The 19,831-nt window shown below is 42.8% G+C and overlaps 1 protein-coding gene and 1 non-coding gene across 21 annotated transcripts in view; both read left to right on the top strand.

Annotated features, from left to right (window-relative positions):
- The window catches only part of AMBRA1 (autophagy and beclin 1 regulator 1), a 237,122-nt gene that overhangs the window by 122,649 nt on the left and 94,642 nt on the right, over positions 1 to 19,831 (top strand). For all 20 annotated transcript variants that reach the window (XM_066251426.1, XM_066251422.1, XM_066251424.1 and 17 more), the window contains 2 exons: positions 8,189 to 8,269; positions 8,953 to 9,053. In XM_066251426.1, coding sequence (XP_066107523.1) covers positions 8,189 to 8,269; positions 8,953 to 9,053 — 182 coding nt within the window. The remainder of the gene's footprint in view (positions 1 to 8,188; positions 8,270 to 8,952; positions 9,054 to 19,831) is intronic.
- TRNAV-GAC (transfer RNA valine (anticodon GAC)) lies at positions 11,723 to 11,798 on the top strand. Its single transcript has one exon. It is a non-coding gene; the product is annotated as a tRNA-Val (tRNA).

The raw sequence follows: 19,831 nt of genomic DNA, 5'->3' as shown, positions 1-19,831 counted from the left end.
GTTGCAACCAGGGCCATTCTAGCGCCTAAGGCAGAGGCCATGGAGCCATCCTCAGCGCCCGAGCCAACCTTGCTCCAATGGAGCCTTGGCTGTGGGAGGGGAAGAGAGAGGCAGAGAGGAAGGAGAGGGGGAGGGGTGGAGAAGCAGATGGGCGCCTCTCCTGTGTGCCCTGGCCGGGAATCGAACCCGGGACTCCTGCACGCCAGGCCGACGCTCTACCACTGAGCCAACCGGCCAGAGCGACATTCTCAACATTTTAAAAAATGTTGTTAGCATAGAAGAGAACAAGTCCTCATTCATAGTTGTGACCCTAGGCTTTGGAAAAACACCTCAGTGACAATTGTTGTCTTTCAGCCTCATGATGAAGTCTCTTTGGGTGTATTACTTCTTTTCTTAATTCTTTTAATTTATCTGGTTGCATTTGGTTCCCTTTACCCAGAAATACATATTGTGATTTAATGTGCAGAAGTGTTTCATTTGAATATGACAATCATTTCTGGGTATGGGAGATGGGTTCCCGGTTCTCACTTTGGCATGCTGAAGTACCACATACACACATCCAGAGGAGCATCACATAGCCAGAGCTTCTCCTTCTATGGCCCCCTGGCTAGATGGCTTCTGTCAAAGAAGCCATTGAAAGGTCTTCTTGGTATATGATATAGTTGAGGAGAGTTTTGAAGGCTGTCACTCAGCTCTGCTATCTAATTGGATGTGGCATAGGGAAGTTACTTGCCTTTAGTTCAGACTTTATTCTCTATCTACCCTTTTGGCATAACTGAAATTTAGTTGTGCGGTGGCAAAGCAACTATATTAGAAATCAGGCCATACTACTATTATCTATCAATGAAATCTGACAGCTTTGTGAGACTCAAACTTACTTCAAGGCCTCATGGCTAGAAATTCCAGTAGAGTGAAGCCAGCCATATGTTCTTGATAATACTTGCTCCTGCTTTTTCTTCTGCACCTAGAACTTCTAGGACCTCTGTGGGAGTCAGTGACTATTAATAGCAAATACATAACTTGTAGCCAAGAAAGGGAAGGGAAAAGGGAGTTGTTGTCTACTTTATTTTTAAATGTAGTTGCCTTTGTCTCTTTCTTTGACTTATAAACCATAGACTCTTTAATATTGAAGTGCAAGAGTAATTCTAAGGAAACACATTGTAAAGTTACTCTTCTCTTTACATATGAAGAGATTGAGAATCAGGCAACCAACATTTGTTGAGTGGTATTATAGAGAACTAGTTCTCTCTCTCTCTAAAGAGAGAGAGAGAGGAAGAGAGGAAGGGGGAGGGAGAGAAAGAGAAGCATCAACTCGTTCCACTTAGTTGTACCATTGGTTACTTTTTCTGTGTACCCTGACCAAGCCTGAGCTCGCTGGTTCAACCTGGCAACGTTGGGGGTTGAGCCAGCAACCCCAGGATTGGTGACCCCAGGATCAAACCGGCAACCTTGGTACCCCTGACCAATGCTCTATGCACTGCACCACCAGCCAGGGCTCGAGAACTAGTTCTTAAAGTAGGTTGAGATAAGAAACTGTTCTCTTCCTTTTTACCAGTTTTAAGTAATTTCATTTGCCTTGACTGGGCAAGCCTATGGTTTCGAACCAGCAACCTCAGCATTCCAGATCAGTTCTTTATCCACTGTACCACCACAGGTCAGGTGAGAAACATTGAAGTCTTAAAATAGGACCTTTTTCTAGGTATATAGTTAGGAAAAAGGCAAATAAATGCACAGTCATGGAAACATGAAACAGCAAGGAATGCCCTTGTTGATGAGTATTGCTAGAATGTAAAGTCTAAGATGTGGTAGAGGAGCCCTGTGAGTTAAAGTGGCCCCAGATCTTAGACAGTTTTTTGTGCCTTGCAAGGGGGGTAAACTTTATCCTGTAGGTGAGAGGGCATATTGAAGAGTTTTAAACTATAGAATAACATGATCAAATTTTTACATAAATGTTCTACAAGATTAACGTGATCTTGCTGAAGTACAGGACAGCATTGTATGAAGGGAGAGTATTTGTGGAGATGTGAGAAGTCTTCTTGGATTTCAGCTGGGTGTGAAGACTGCATAGGACTTTGGTGAATTGATATGGAGGATCGAGGTGGGGAACAAGATTCTGGACAAAGGGGATAGCTGAAACAAAAGCCAAAAACAGAGGATTTACAGGGTTTATTTGGGAACTGAGTGAATCTGTAGCTGGAACTCTGGAGTGTTTGTTTGTTTATTTAAAATAAGTATATTTTAGAGAGAGAAAGGTAGAAGGAGCAGGAAGAAGCATCAACTCATAGTAGTAGTTGCTTCTCATATGTGGCTTGACCAGGCAAGCCCAGGGTTTCAAACTGGCAACATCAGTGTTCCAGGCCGACACCCTACATGCTGCGCCACCGCAGGTGGGCTGGAGCGTTTATAATATGAGAAGATGGGAAGAGCCTGAACTATGGAGGTTCTGAAATGCCTGGCTGAAAAGTTTTTACTTGATTTCTGTCTGGGGACAGTCATTATTTAATATATATGTTAGATTAACTGACAGCACTGGTTAGGGTGACCAGAAGTGACAAGTGTACAGATGCAGGAAAACCAATTTGAAAGCATTGGGCAAAGTAAAGGTGAGAACATATGAGGACTGAATGTTTAGTATTGTGTGGGAAGGCCTTGGTGTATAAGAGTAGGAACTGTGATGTTCCAATGAGAATAAGCTTAAGAGCTCAGCTCTCACTTTCTTTGTCTCCAGATAAAATGTCCCAGATCCTTTTAAATTCTTACTGGAATCAATTTTGAACTAGTTTATAAAATAGCAAGTGACTTCTAGTACAGCTGTGATTGGGACTGGGATCACTTGTCAGTGCCCGCTGGCCCCTGCAGCCTGGCAACTACGGTCAAGGGCAATGATTTTCAACCTTTTTCATCACATGGCACACAAACTAATTACTAAAATTCTGCAGCATATAAAAAATACATTTTTTGTTGATCTGACAAAAAAAAATTGGTGTAATTTTGATTAGTTCACACCGGGACGGCTGTTGTGTTGGCTGTCATTTTTTTTATTTGATACTCTTAAGGGGAAAAGCTCTGGGCCCCCGACTAGTCAGGTGTTAAATGTTTTAAAAATTCTCGTGGCACACCAATTGAAAATCATGGTCTAGGAAATAGCCCTGTGTTCTAGTTTTGGCTGACCTTATGATTTGTCATTTGTCCTTAGGCAAGTCCCTTGTCCACCCTAAGCTTCCAGGTCTGATCTGTAAAACGAGGTTAAATTATCTCTGAAATGTCATTTAGCATGAAAGTTCTTGGACCTTTGTTGTAAGGTATGAGTTACCTACCTTAGAAGAATTTGCCTTGTACTCAGCAGATATAGAATAATGAAAAGTCTCAGAAAAGTGAGATTTCATAAGGATTAGAAATAGGATATCTGCTACCTGTGGAGCCCCAAAATATTTATAAAATATATGCCTACCTGACTTCTAGCTCTTTACTGAGGATTTTGAGCCTATTGCTTAGAATATATATAATAAATATATATAATATTGCTTGACAACTTTAGAATTAATACCCTTTCTGCTCAGGTAAAATGTATATGAATATGTATTACAAGGAATGCAGAAGAGAAAGAAAATGGACTATGTCTGGATTGTGCTTGGACTTAGAATGGGAACATACAGAAGGAAGAATTAAACTCCTGGGACAGGAGAGGGAAGAAAGGAAGACATAACTACTTAAGATATATATATTTTTTAACATAAAATGTACAATAGGAACATGGATTTTTATAATGTATGCAAATAATATTAAGGTGGAATAAGCAAGGAGGGGAATTTATAAATTATAATTATATGTTATGTCACTATTCCTTGGAGAAAAATTAAGACTTTGCAATTCCAGGAGACCTAGGCTATTAGGTATCCCCTGTGAATGTTATCAGCTGGATCTGTGCTTTGTTCCCAGAAATCTAAGCCTTCACATGTATACACAGTCCAGCAGTAGAGACTGGGGCCTCAGTTTCTAACAGTACCTGAGTAAGGAAAGGACTTGGCCAGGATCACTGTGCCATTCAGGGACAGGAATACTGACTAGGTCTTCTGTTGTCTGAGGATTGAAGAGAAACAGAAGAGCATAGGGAAACAAGTATTTTTTAGTTTAATTTTCAGCAAAGTCATCTGTGTATTGTGAGGACAGTGGCCTTTTGAGCTGTTTGTTGCAAGAACTTCATTTATAAAGGCCCTAGTCAGAGCCATTTGTCACTGAGGAGTAATGACAACCTGACTGTTTGGTTAGGACTCAGACAGCAGTCTATAGGTACCTGTTATATTCCTTTAAATTATAGCCTCTCTCTCAGGCATTTAGCAGAGTTGCTGCTGTGTTTCTCCCTTGTTCCAGAGATGTATTTTCTTTTCTTCAGCACTTGTCTTAGATGCTTGATTGTTTGAAGGGTGTTTTTCCCTTATAAAATCTTATTCTCCCCCCCCCTCCCTTCCCCAAATACCTCTCTGAGAGTTAATCAGAGATGCATGGAATTCAACAACTGGGAAAGCCATTAGTAACTCAGCCACTGTCTGTCCTGCTGGCTTCAAGGCATCTTCTGCCTTCTGGCTGATAAAATGGATGAGGATTTCTCTGGTGTTTCCCTGCAAAGTATTTTGCTGAGAAAGAGCCATGTGATGGAGGGGCAGTACCAACATATCTGCATACTTTGGTCTTCACCGTTCTTTTTAAAGCCCCCCTTGCAGTGAGTGTGAACTATGTTAGGTTCCAGTATTTAGCACCCTCCACTGACCCTAAGATAAACATAAACTCTCTGGGTCGTCATTTTTATCACTTTATCTATAAAACATCTTCCAATTCACTCATATTGTCTCTACCTGACTGATTTTGCCCCTTCATCTCATGGAGCCATGCTTCATGTGGGTCTTGTACCAGCACTGAAGTGAGTGGCAGAGTCTGTGTCATTTTCTTTAAAACAACAACAAAACAAAACATTATTTTAAGTACTTTTAATTCCTTTGTTCTTTTCTTGGAATTCTAACCAATCTTCCTTTCCTCTCCCTCTAACCCCCGCCCCATATCTGTGTGTTGAAATTTGTTTCCCCATCAACTTTATTTCTGAATCCTTTCTTCTTTCTAGAGACCATAGAACCTGAAATTATTGCTTGCCCTTTTCACCTCTGGTTTATTTGAAGCTGTGCCTTTAATCAGGGGTTTTGGGTTCCAGCACTAAAACCCAGGACCCTTTTCCCTCTTCTTGCCTAAGTTGCTCTTTGGTTGGACATTCTGGCCTTTGTCACCTTACCCATTCCTGTATTCAAGGTTTCTCCTGGTCAGTAAATGTGTTTGAGCTGTTCTGTTATCAGCTCTTTTCTCCTAGATTTCTTTATTTTTCTCCCACAGGGAGCATCTTTTTTGTTGACCATGTTTCACATTTTTCTAATCATTCTTGGTCCCAGTCTGTCATTCTCCTTCTTGCTAACATTCTCAACACTGTCAATTTGAAGTCATTATTTATTGAGATGATATTAGTTCCTTCTTCCCCATCATTAGTTAAGGTGTTAGCTGAGGCCCAGCAAATGCATCTCTACTCACTAAATGTATTACTTCTTTTATGCTGCCTTATGTAACTGTCAGTCTAAGGGGTTGCTTGTATCTGAGCCAGCTGATCTCATTCTTATTTTCATATATCATATATATCATATATATCCTCCAATAATCTCAAATTGTGAAACGGGCCATTTCTTGTGTCCGCCCTCCACCCATTTTTTTGTTTGTTTGTTTTTTACAGAGACAGAGAGTCAGAGAGAGGGATAGACAGGGACAGACAGACGGGAACGGAGAGATGAGAGGCATCAATCATTAGTTTTTCATTGCGTATTGTAACACCTTAGTTGTTCATTGATTGCTTTCTCATATGTGCCTTGACCGCGGGCCTTCAGCAGACTGAGTAACCCCATGCTCGAGCCAGCAACCTTGGGTCCAAGCTGGTGAGCTTTTGCTCAGACCAGATCAGCCCTTGCTCATGCTGGTGACCTCGGGGTCTCGAACCTGGGTCTTCCGCATCCCAGTCCGACGCTCTATCCACTGCGCCACTGCCCGGTCAGGCTCCACCCGTTTTTTAATGGAGGGAGAAGCTGAATCAGAAAAAAAGTTGTTTGTTCTTTAGGTTTTAATAACAATGAAAAGAGGCTTGTGAAATATGTCATAGGAGCCCAAATTTTCCACCTAGCCCTGGTGTTTGTCCCTTTTTCTAAGTTGTCTTCTAGTGTCCTTTCACCAAGTTGTGTGTCATGGTGGGCACTGGGTTCTCGTTCTTTGTCCTTCAACTCTGCTGACACTGGATAGAGTACTGTTTGTTGTCCAGAGAGAGGGGACTCTTTGGACCTTGCGGGAGTCAATGGACAGCTCCACAGTCTGATTCTGGGAAGGCTGGCTCTCTCATAGCTGTAGAAGAGAGTAATGGATTTGTCCCATGATGCTTCTCTATGTACCATAGTTTTCAACCTTATTAAGGCTTATGACCCTTTTTTACTTTAAAATATTATCTAACGCCTCTCATGGTAATTAGTTGTACTTTTAGTGCCCATTAATAAGTAAATTATGCTATTATGAAAGCATGAATTCACTTGTACATTTTAAATGGATTGGTACTTTGGTTACAATCTGACTCTACAGATACTTGAAAAATAATAATATACTGAATTGGAAAGCTATCTCATTTGTTTGATATTCAGCTCCTCCTTGTGTACATGTGGTTACTGAGACCTTATAATAATTTGTGAGTTCCCCAAAGCTTCAGTTTGCTGACTGGGAACTTGTGATCTCATTGTTCTTTTTAATCCCCTTTTTAGTTTCTATATATGTATATGGTCTTATCTCCCTCTTTGCCTCTTCCTACCATCTGTAGAATTTCAAGCCAAAGAAATATATGTTAGTACACACAATAGTGTAATTTCTCTTTTGGGAAAATAAAAACCAAGTAGTAACTTTTATTGATTTAGCTTCCAATATCCCTGGTATTGATTTGTCTTTAAATGTTCAGCATCCAATTTCACCAAGATATAAAAACCTTACTAGGCTTTTGTTTCTGGCTTGTAAAGCTACCAATGGTCCATTTGAAAGCCAAAGTGTTGCCTTAATTTTGGTTCCAGGGCCAGCTTGAAGATTATTTTAAGTTGAAGGTAATCCAAAGGGAGAATTAAGAAAATATCCTAAATCAGGCTCTTAGAGGTTCATTTATTTTGTGGAGTTGGTTAAGCAGCTAATTAACTGCTCGGCCTGGCCCATGCCCTTTGGCTTCTTGTTCCTTTGATGCATTGGAAACTAAGCCATGTGAAGTCTCTGCTCACTCTTTTCTTTAGGAAGCAGTGAAGTGTAGTGCAGTGAACTAGGGCTTTACAGTCAAATAGAGCTTCCTTGAATCCTGCCTCAACTGCTTTTACTAGTTGTATCACCTTGGGCACTTGTCTCTTGGTCCTTCGTTTCCTTCTCTGTAAAACAGAGCTAATAATACCTCATGGAATAGCCAGAAGTTTTAAGTGGGATAACACATTAATAACCTTTGTATTAGTACTTAGTAGATATTTAATAAATGGTGGTTATTACAGACCATAAAGAAAACACCTAGACTTTTTTTCTGTTTACTCAACTGACCTTGCTTAGGGTTTACGTTGTCTAATATTCTTCATCATTGTCAATTTTTTAGTCTTCAAAAGAGGGGATTGCCTAGTGTTTTTCTTACACTTGTCAGTGATTTTTTAACACTAAGGACCTAAACAGATTCATTGAAAGATAACCATTTGCTGGATGAAATTGATGAGGGTATTTTTCTTCCTTCAAGACCCCCCCAAAAGCCAAAGTGTCTCTGTACCTTTCAATTTAGAAAAAGATATCCATTCCAGATCTCTTAGAGAATCTAAACCTAGCTTTAATTTCAGAAGTTGCAGACTTCATAGACCGCGTTAACTCAAGAAAAATCTTCCTCTTTCTTACTGAACTGTTAAAAAATTCTCATGACTTCTTTAGTCGAGGTACTCCAGAGATACAGTATATGAATGTGCCACCCACATTAGTAAGCAAACAGATCACTCATTTCTCTGGGGTTTTCTCCTAGGTATAAGAATTTAGTTTGGGAGATATTTGTCTTTTGGGCTGGTGGCTGATTCTGATTTAATAACTCTCTTATGTGCAATCTTTTTGTTTTCTCCAGGGACAATGGTGACAGATCTAGGCACCGAGCTCCACGTAATGCCAGAATGTCTGCACCTTCACTTGGACGCTTTGTCCCAAGGTAAGAACCGGGTAGTCAGCCTTTATGAGAGACTTCTAGGAGGGAGTCTTTATGGAAGCCTGGATCTAGTTTTTAAACCCACTTTTTGGTCTTTGGATTGTCCATATCTGGAACTATTTCCTAGTGAGCCTATGATACAGTCCTGCCACCTAAAGACTTGACAGGAGATGATTGACCACACTAAAAAGAGAAAGAGAGAGAATAGTGGTATTGGGAGCATCTGTTCAAGAATCTCAGCCCTGGGAAAGCTTAGAACAGTGGTTTGCAACTTCTGGTCCACCAGAAATTTTGTGCCGGCCCATGAAAGAGTTAACCACCCTGATGCTGTATGAAGATTCTAGAGTCTATGAGTTTATATAATCCTCATACAACATCAAGGTGGTTAACTCTTTCGTGAACTGGCACAAAATTTCTGGCAGATCAATACCAGTTCGTGGACTGGCAGTTGAAAACTACTGCTTTAGAAGAAAGATCAAGGGGATACAAATCTGTGAACATACAGATCCTAGGAATTTTTACTCTGCTCTGGTCAGATTCCTAGGCCTAGTGGATTCCTAGGCCTAGTGGATCCCTTAGCCTTGATTTTTGAGGGTAGATTCACTTTGTACTATATACAGAGGTATTATATCCTTTGTTTTGTGTTTGTCTTGAGTAGGCTTTTCACACGTGATTCCTTCTTGTAGGCGTTTCTTGCTGCCTGAGTACTTGCCTTATGCTGGGATTTTTCATGAACGTGGACAGCCTGGCTTGGCTACTCACTCTTCTGTTAACAGGGTCCTGGCAGGTAAGGAAATGTTTCTTTGGATTGTGAAAATTTGAAGGGGCCGGGAGCCAGATAAAGCTTTTCCCTCCGTTATGTTGATGTGACGGCATCTTGCCATCTGGCTGAAAACTCTGTTTTTGAGATCTTGTACTCTGTTCCTTACTTTAAGGCAGGACACTGCAAGGTCGAAGAAGACTGTTTCTCTTCCTCTTTTCTACTTCCTTTAAACATCTTAAAATTTTTTTTATTAGTTAAAACCATTTGTTTCTTAATCCAGCAATTAGTCTGGCTGTTGAATGATAAAGTTTTGTTCATGTTTCAGTTGGTGAGATAGATACTCATGAGCCAGATCTTGTGATTCAATTAGGAACTTAAAACACAACTCTCCTCCCCTTTGCTATTGGCAGCACATGGAGTTTCCAAGGGAGGAAGAGACACACACAACTGGCTCAGAGATCTCCACAGAACAGAAATGGGCTGGACAAGCCCAGTTGAGGCAGTTTAGGGTGGCTGAATAGCTTACTGACCAGTGTCTTTGTACTAAGATTCATAATATGACTGGGCTTTGAGATGCAGTGTGTGTTGCTGCTTCTAGGCAATCTCTAAAGAAGGAAACAAAGCAAAATTGGTTTTTTTCTGACAAAGGATATTTCCCTATCACACTCGTTTCCTCCCTTCCTCCTACTTCTACTGCCACCTTGTAAATGTATGTATATGAAGGCATAAAAGGTATAAAAATCAAGTCACATTTAAGTATATCTTTAATAAGCATCTTTATTAAAAAATTTTTGTGTGTCGGCCCTGGCTGGTTGGCTCCTTGGTAGAGCGTCGGCCTGGCGTGTGGGAGTCCCGGGTTCGATCCCCGGCCAGGGCACACAGGAGAAGCGCCCATCTGCTTCTCCCCCCCTCCCCCCCTCCTTCCTCTCTGTCTCTCTCTTCCCCTCCGCAGCCAAGGCTCCATGGGAACAAAGTTGGCCCGGGCGCTGAGGATATCTCTGTGGCCTCTGCCTCAGGCACTAGAATGGCTCTGGTTGCAACAGAGTGATGCCCCAGATGGGCAGAGCATCGCCCCCTGGTGGGCATGTCAGGTGGATCCCGGTTGGGCGCATGTGGGAGTCTGTCTAACTGCCTCCCCGTTTCCAATTTCAGAAAAATACAAAAAATAAAAAATAAAACTTTTTTGTGTGTGACAGAGACAGAGAGAGGGACAGACGGAGAGATAAACAGGAAGGGAGAGAGATGAGAAGCATCAGTTCTTCATTGTGGCATCTTATAAGTTTGTTCACATATGCTTTCTCATATGTGCCTTGACCAGGGGGTTACAGCAGAGTGAGTGACCCCTTGCTTAAGCCAGCGACCTTGGGCTCAAGCCAGTGATCTTGGGCTCAAGCCATCAATGGTGGGGTCATATCTTTGATCCCACGCTCAAGCCAGCGACCTCACATTCAAGCTGGTTAGCCTGTGCTCAAGCCAGATGAATCAAGCCAGCGACCTTGGGGCTTCAGACCTAGGTCTTCTGCAACCCAGTCTAATGCTCTATCTACTGCGCCACTGCCTAGTCAAGTTTTATTAAAAATTTTTAGTCTGACAAGGTGGTGGCACAGTGGATAGAGCGTCGGACTGGGATGCGGAGGACCCAGGTTCGAGACCCCAAGGTCGCCAACATGAGCGCAGGCTCATCTGGTTTGAGCAAAGCTCATCAGCTTGGACCCAAGGTTGCTGGCTCGAGCAAGGGGTTCCTCGGTCTGCTGAAGGCCCGTGGTCAAGGCACATATGAGAAGGCAATCAATAAACAACTAAGGTGTCTCAACAAAAACTGGTGATTGATGCTTCTCATCTCTCTCCGTTCCTGTCTGTCTGTCCCTATCTGTCCCTCTCTCTGACTCTCTGTCCCTGTAAAAAAGAAAAATTTAAATGAAATTATGTTTTGGAAAATACAGGATTCTTAAAGGGGTTAAAGGTAAAGATCTTTATAGGGCCCTGCTGGCACTGTCAGGTGGGAGAACGTGATTTCTAACCAACCTGTGACAGCTGATAGGCTTAGGATCTGGCCTACCCTGAGGGGTTGTATCTTTGCCCCAACATCAGGGCCTAGAAATCCTAGAAACCTCCGGGCTTTCTCTGTCAGACACCAAGACTTCATAGGCCTAGGCTTGCCTGGAAAGTGGACTGCACCGTGGTCTCCCGACAAACTCATCTGAGAAAGTTTCTGGCCCAAGTTGGTAAAGAGACCCATGGCCCTGTGCTTCCCCTTGTGTGGCATTTCCATGTGGCTTGGCTGGTAGCTTGGGAAGCGCCTCACTGGCAGATAACCACTTTCTGCCAGGCAGTACTACAGAGCTCTTCTCCACCCTTCTTTGTTCCAGACGTCTGCCTCTACCACCGCACACAGCACCTCCTGCTCCACATTGCTGGGAAAATGTTTCTTGGCATTTAGCTTTTTTGGAACGGCTGTATGTTGTTTTTTTATCTTTTGATTTAATAACTCTACCTCCATTTCTTGTTCCCCACTTTATGCCCAGAGGTCTGACCCCACATGGCCAATTTCACTTATGGACACCTTTGAATATAGGGGCTGAGCTCCAGCAGGCAGCTACTCGCAGGGAGGAACTCTACCTAGGAAAGTTGTAACAAGGATAGAGAGGGCCATGAGGGAAAGGACATCTAGACTCTTAAGAATCTCACTCTCGGCCCTGGCCGGTTGGCTCAGTGGTAGAGCGTCGGCCTGACGTGCAGAAGTCCCGGGTTTGATTCCCGGCCAGGGCACACAGGAGAGGCGCCCATCTGCTTCTCTACCCCTCCCCCTCTCCTTCCTCTCTGTCTCTCTCTTCCCCTCCCGCAGCGAGGCTCCATTGGAGCAAAGATGGCCCGGGCGCTGGGGATGGCTCCTTGGCCTCTGCCCCAGGCACTGGAGTGGCTCTGGTCGCAACAGAGCGACGCCCCAGAGGGGCAGAGCGTCGCCCCCTGGTGGGCGTGCCAGGTGGATCCTGGTCGGGGGCATGCAGGAGTCTGTCTGACTGTTTCTCCCCGTTTCCAGCTTCAGAAAAATAAAAAAAAATAAAAATAAAATTAAAAAAAAGAATCTCACTCTCAAGTTAGATGAACAGATGGTTTCCATTCATAATTAAACTAGTTTCTCCCATTTTCTCAAGATACATGTTATAGAGTACCCAATGACCTTTTCTTTTTTTCTTTTTAAGCAAGATAGATAGACGGACAGACAGGAAAGGAAGAGATGAGAAGCATCAACCTTGTTGTTGTGACACCTTAGTTCATGATTTTTTTCCATATGTGCCTTGACTAGGGGCTCCAGATGAGCTGATGCTCAAGCTGGCGATATCTGGGTTTCAAACCTGGGTCCTCAGCATCCCAGGTCGACACTCTATCTACTGTGCCTGCTCCTGGTCAGGCACCAATGGCCTTTTTCTTAAAAGCCTTCATTATTTAGAAATATTTGGATATCCCTCCAGATTCTGTTGATAATTGTCTTGCTTTTTACTTCTATTAAGAAAAGTTATTTTTTTTTATTTTTTTATTTTTTTACAGAGGCAGAGATAGACAGGGACAGACAGACAGGAACGGAGAGAGATGAGAAGCATCAATCATCAGTTTCTCGTTGTGCGTTGCGACTTCTTAGTTGTTCATTGATTACTTTTTCACATGTGCCTTGACCGTGGGCCTTCAGCAGACCGAGTAAACCCCTGCTGGAGCCAGCGACCTTGGGTCCAAGCTGGTGAGCTCTTTGCTCAAGCCATATGAGCCCGCGCTCAAGCTGGCGACCTCGGGGTCTCGAACCTGGGTCCTTCCGCATCCCAGTCCGACGCTCTATCCACTGCGCCACCACCTGGTCAGGCAAGAAAAGTTTTAATAAAAACAAAAGTTTAATAATAACAGCAACAACCAAAGGAAACCTAACATTTATTGATCACTTGCTATGTACATACTAGAGAATGTTTTAAGTGCTCTTCCCAGTCATGTTTCATTTCTTCTCGCAATAATCCTATGAGATGGATGCTGTTATCTAACAATGAAGAAACTAAAGCCTAGAAGTCTAACTTGCCCAGAGAAATGCAGCTAGAAGTAGAGGAGCCAAAACTGAACCATGCAGTAGGACTCCAAAGCTTCCTAGTTTGCCTCCCCACATTTATTTTAAAGGACAAAGCATCAAAATAGCATTCCTCTTCCAGGATCTTAATCTGGAAGAGAGAAAGAGCTCCCAGAGAACTTGGCTGATCTTCAGGGTTTTTCTTACTCATTTTAGTTCTTCTACAGGCATATAATACCTTGGAGATATTGTGGTTTTGGTTTCAGAACATCTTAATAAAGTGAATTGTAATCTTTTTGCTGGTAGAGGGTCTTGCCTTCAATTTATTTTGTTTTTAAATGCAACATCTGTGAAGCACAGTAAAGCTAAGCATAATAAAACAAAATATGCCCATATATATATTATAAATATATATATTATATATATAATATATATATAAATATATATAAATTTATTTTTTTGTGAAAAACAGGGAAGCAGACAGACTCTGGCATGCCCACCAGGGGGCGATGCTCTGCCCATCTGCGGCATCACTCCACTGCTACTGGAGCCATCCTCAGCACCTGAGGTGGAGGCCGTGGAGCCATCCTCAGTTCCCCGGGCCAACTTTGCTCCAGTGAAGCCTTGACTACGGGAGGGGAAGAGAGAGGTAGAAAGAAAGGAGAGGGAGAAGGGTGGAGAAGCAGATGGGCGCTTCTCCTATATGCCCTGACCGGGAATTGAACCTGAGACTTCCACATGCTGGGCCGATGCTTTACCGCTGAGCCAACTGGCCAGGGCCAGTATGCCTATATTTTAAGTGGCTTCTGGACATAGCTTTCATGATCCAGTGGTGCTTGCTGTGGAAAATACTTATTATGTAACAGCCCTTTCCCTAAGCCTTTGTGCTCTCCTGGACACACGTTTTGCTTTTTATTAAACCTACTTGTGATCTTATAATATTGCTGATATGGTAATGGCCTTTGAAGCGAAAGACAAATTGGCTTTTTAGCAGTAAGCACTCTCAATTTTCCTGGAGAGGTACTTCCTCTTGTATGATTAGAATGAGGTTGTGATGGGCTCAGAATAATTACATTCAGTAGGCGTTTGTTCTGCAGCCATGCGCCAGGCACTGTTCTAGGTTACCAGAGTTAACAGGATGGATACAATTCCTGCACTCCTGTAGCTCCAAGTCTGGCTGTCTGACTGTACCTCAGTCTTGCTGTTTGTTTCTTAGCTCCAAACATAAAGCAAAACTTTGCCTGGTGAATGGCTTTTAGCAGCAATGAAGCATGGAAATTTGGAAGGCCTGCAGGATAAAGCATATAAATACACCTGTAGTTTTAGGAGGCATGACCAGTACTATGGTGGCCAGTGAATCTCCAGTGGACTAGCCAAAGCCATTCAGAATCATCAACAAAAATCGATTTTCAGAGAATTAAGATCCATTGTGCTCACTTCTTCCCACAAGAACCTGAGTGTGATAATAGAAAACAAGCCACCACAGGGAAGTGTTGTGATAGTCTGTTAATGTTCATCTCTTCCATCTTGTCTCAGTCCACTCCCCACAATTCTGTAGGTTCCTGGTGGCCACCAGTACCCATCAACCCAAGTCATGCCTCCTCTTCAGCACCATAAATTTTGACCCAGGAACTTAAAGAGGTGTAAATATATTTAAAGCTACTGCAACTTTACCAGGTGCATTTTGGGGGGAAACACACTAAAGTCTGAGGAGCTCCCCCTGCTGACTTTTTAGCAGATAGCTCTAGCTCTGCCATAATAGCAACTGATAATAATAAAAAAGGAAGTAAAATTAATGAATGCCTACTGTGAGCCAGGTACTGTCCTAAGTGCTTTCCCATAAAGTATCTCCTTTAATCATTGTAACAACCCTGTAAAGTGGATTGTTCATTCCCATTCTGCAGGGAAGAAAACCGGGGTTCAGAGAAGTTATATCACTTGCCCAGTATAACACAGTGAGAGGTAGTGGGCCTGGAACTTTAAACCAGGTCGTATGCCTGACTCATAATAACTCTATTCTGTCTTCTGTGCCATGTTTTGCCTGAGTTCAAGTAGAGAATATCTGCCAAAATGTTCTTAAGCTTATAAAATTTTTCTGCATGATTGAGGCTTATAAAAGTGAAATGAGAAGCCCTGGCATTTGACATCTTCCTGGTAATTACTGGAAGAACAAAAAACTTCTGAGGGATTGGGACCTGGGTAATGTAGGGTATTAGTTATCTGGCCTGCCTAATCTTTTTGACTTTCATCCTAATGAGCATCTGTTCCCAGCAGATGGTGGGCCTGATGTACTTAATTTAGTATTTTGATTAAAACCAATGGGAAGTGTCAGGATTTTCTTGCTCCTAGCCACAGGTCATTGGGGCCTGGTCGAGTGTTCTGGGCTAGTGATGGCTTTGTGCCCAGGCCTTGTCATTTATCTTAAGATTTCTTTTTTTATCCAGTAGGCAACACAAATTCTGAACCTGTATTTAAAGAAGTATAAATACATTTAAAACTACTGCAACTCTACTAGGTATATTTTAGGAGTATGTTCTTCATTTTTCACCTATTTGTGACTTTCTCAAATTTCCTTCTGTTGTTAATTTCTTATGTGTTTTCATGTCCAGGCAGTCTTCTTTTTATTGGCTGTATGGATAAGACAGAGTTACTTCTTTTGCAAGAATATACTTTTCCGCCTGACCGGGTGGTGGCGCAGTGGATAGAGTGTCAGACTGGGATGCGAAAGACCCAGGTTTGAGAACCCGAGGTTGCCAGCTTGAGCGCGGGCTCATCTGGTTTGAGCAAAAAGCTCACCAGCTTGGACCCAAGGTCGCTGGCTCGAGCAAGGGGTTACTCGGTCTGCTGTAGCCTCATGGTCAGGGCATATATGGGAGGGCCATCAATGAACAACTAAGGTGTTGCAATGAAAAGCTAATGATTGATGCTTCCCATCTCTCTTTGTTCCTGTCTGACTCTCTCTCTGTCTCTGTTAAAAAAAAATAATTTTTTTTTCCTTGTGAACTGGAGTTTTGGCTTTATTTTGCTCCCTCATCTCTTTTAAAAACACCAGTCCTCTCTTAGATGTTCCCCACTTATCTGGTACTTTAGAGAATTACTTTCAGGAGTCCTGTCTAATCTAGTTTGGCCAACTAGGTGGGCATCTGGGCCTTGATCTTGCCAACTTTTAGGAATTAGCCTGATATTTCAACTTGATATCATATTTCTCTAATACAGCAAATCACTTACTGTATATGATCTTTACTTGAATAGACTAATCTGGGAAAGATGAGTAGTAGTGAATACAGTTAAAGGGCCTCATGGTATACTTAAGTGAGTATGAACAGAAATGAATAATAATTCTGTTGTTGGACCCTTTATCTGCATGTTCTGTACCTCTTTGTTATCCAGTAGCCAGGCAAATAAAATGAGTGGCACATTCCAACTCAACATCAATTAAGATGGCTGTGTATAAATCTCAGATAAATGGACAGTTAGTGGTGGTGTTACTAGTTAGTGCTGCTTTAATTATTAACCCAATTATCTTTCATTCTGCTCCAGTGATGAAAGTGAAGGTGATAAGGGGGCTGGCTTGGTTGCCTGGGAAACACAGAAGTAAATGCAGCACTCCTCCCAGAGAACTCGGCCTTTTAGCACTCCTTTTACTTATTCGCTATCTACCAATCACGGGAGTGTCCCTGTCCTTCCTCTCTGCCCGATCCCTTACTACCTCTCCATGTATCATGTACTGCACACCACTAGTGAGAAGTGGGCTTGTTGACAACCTGGGCCCAATTTCTAAGCTGCATTGCCTGTGCTTCTTTGGCTTTTCTAGAGGAAAATATTGGGCCTTGTTAATGAACATTTCTGTTCCTTTTGTATTATGTGACGTAAGTTTTTCTGTGCCTAGAAATTTCCCCTTGTTCTTTCCCCACAGAAACTTTATACCTGTACCCTTTTATTTATTTATTTATTTATTTATTTAATTTTTCTGAAGCTGGAAACGGGGAGAGACAGTCAGATTCCCACATGCGCCCGACCGGGATCCACCCGGCACGCCCACCAGGGGCGATGCTCTGCCCACCAGGGGGCAATGCTCTGCCTCTCCAGGGCGTTGCTCTGTTGCGACCAGAGCCACTCTAGCACCTGGGGCAGAGGCCACGGAGCCATCCCCAGTGCCCGGGCCATCTTTGCTCCAATGGAGCCTTGACTGCGGGAGGGGAAGAGAGAGACAGAGAGGAAGGAGGGGGGGGGTGGAGAAGCAAATGGGCGCTTCTCCTATGTGCCCTGGCCGGGAATCGAACCTGGGTCCCCTGCACGCCAGGCGGACGCTCTACCGCTGAGCCAACCGGCCAGGGCCTACCTGTACCCTTTCTGTAGTGTCACTTTGAAATGTATGTAGCACTTTCTAAAGGCTTAGCATTTTCCAGGACACTTGGGTCTTATAAAAGAATTAAATGGAACTGCCCTTAGGGAGTTGACAGTCTAGCCAGGGAGTGGCCTGCTTTCTATGTTCTGTTTTGGCCCTGCTACTAAAAATTTAATGTATCCCCTGAGACTTTAACTGCCATTCCTGATAATTCGGCTAAGGAGGTTCAGCTCAGACCTGGGCTTGGATCAAGGATTTATGTCCTTTGGTACAGTTTGAAGAAATTCTGAATGTGTCTTCATTCATCTTTCAAGTGAGTCTCTGTACATGAGGGAGTGGACCTCCAGGCAGACAGCTGCGATTTGCAGGATGTCAGCGTGCGAGGCAGTGTAGCAAAGAGTTTGGATGGTGGGGCCAGATTATCCAGATTCAAGTAATTATTCTGCTACTTCCTAGGAACATAGTCTTGGCAATTTTATCTCTTTTAGGACTCAGTTTTTTTTCAATCTATAAAATGGGCATAAAATAGTTTCTAGCTCACAGGATTATTTTGAGGATTGAATGATTTAATATATGTGAAACATTTAGTATTTTTGGCACACAAGTGTTTAATGGATGTTAGCTATTAGTGTTATTTGTATTATAAATTTTGGGGCCAGTATTAGAGCTTTGCCAGTCTCCTCACTGACTATAACTGTACTATATCTCACTGTTCTTCCTTCATCTGCAGTGGTGCTCTTTCTGGGTCCCAAGAAGGGCTTTCTCTCCTTTGTTATGGTCAGAGTTGAAAAAAAGTGGGAGCTTGTGCTCTGTAATACCAAAAGATGGCAACCTGAAGTTCCCTGCATTGATAGTTTGACAAGCTAATGTATCCATTGTTGCCTAAATGTCACCCAAGGTGGGAATCACAAAGTTTGCATTTGTAAAACCTTTTTTGTCCCCTATCAGAACCTATGCTGATGAAATAAGCATCTGCTCAGTAGAACAAACACAACTATATAACCATGGTGACATGGGATTCTCAACTTAGCGGGGCTCCAGCTGAACCTATGACCCCTTGCTTAAACCTGCAACCTTGGGCTTTAAGCCAAAGACCTTTGGGCTCAAGCCAGCGACTCTGGGTTTTGAACATGGATCCTCAGAATCCCACTGATGCTCTGTCCACTGTGCCACCACCTGGTCAGGAAAGAATTTGTGTTTTAAAGAGTCTTCTACGTGATTCTGGTACATTTTAAATTTTGAGAACCGCTCATCTAGATTAACTCATTATTAAGCTAGGAACTGAGGCAGAGGAATGGAAGATATGGCTTGGTAACACAGTAATCCAAGATGAATTCGTGCTGGTGAGCTCCTGGTATATTAATAACATGATCTGGATTTATTTTTTTTTTTTAATTTTAATTTTAATTTTTATTTTTACAGAGGCAGAGATAGACAGGGACAGACAGACAGGAATGGAGAGAGATGAGAAGCATCAATCATCAGTTTCTCGTTGTGCGTTGCGACTTCTTAGTTGTTCATTGATTGCTTTCTCACATGTGCCTTGACCGTGGGCCTTCAGCAGACCGAGAGACACCTGCTGGAGCCAGCGACCTTGGGTCTAAGCTGGTGAGCTCTTTGCTCAAGCCATATGAGCCCGCGCTCAAGCTGACGACCTCGGGGTCTCGAACCTGGGTCCTTCCGCATCCCAGTCCGACGCTCTATCCACTGCGCCACCACCTGGTCAGGCATGATCTGGAGTTATTAATGAAGAAAATAAATGAATTTGTAATGACCTCCCGAGTGCTTGGTTGGCATATGAGAGATTTTGGCTCAATAATTATTTACTGAGCTTCTGTTGTTACATGTTAGTGATATGATAGTATCCAGTTGAATAAGATATGATCTCTGTTCTCCATAAGCTTACCATCTACTGAGCAAACTCATCATGCTTATAAACAGCTATAGGACAGTGGGCATTGTGCTAAATGGTAAAACAGAAAGCTGGCTGTGAGAGCTCAGAGTCCTACACTGTTTCTGCAGCAGAAAATAGAAGTCCATTAAGCTCTCATGCTAGGTAAACAGATCTTATCAGCTCTGCTAGAAGTTTTACTCCAAGGAGAAATCGATTTATAACCTTTCTTCTAATTCTTAACCAGTTTCCCACCCTTTCCCCTTTTTTCTGAAAAAGAAATGTTAACATCAACAAATCTGTGTTAAGACCCTTTGTACTTTGTTTTCTGTACTCCAGAGCTTCCCTAGACCTACAGTGATCTCAAAGCTTACCAAGTCCTGTGGTTGTGTGCTCCTTAGAAGTACTGCTCATTTTGTGGGTGCCAGCTGACAGTGCCATCTCATCTGAAGTGTGCCCACTGTAATGCCAGAACCCTTTTACTTGTCTCTACTAGGTTATGCTTAGTATTTGCT

Source organism: Saccopteryx bilineata, chromosome 1, assembly GCF_036850765.1.
Source record: "Saccopteryx bilineata isolate mSacBil1 chromosome 1, mSacBil1_pri_phased_curated, whole genome shotgun sequence".
NCBI classification, from domain to species: Eukaryota; Metazoa; Chordata; class Mammalia; order Chiroptera; family Emballonuridae; genus Saccopteryx; species Saccopteryx bilineata.
This window is presented reverse-complemented; position numbering and strand designations above follow the sequence as displayed.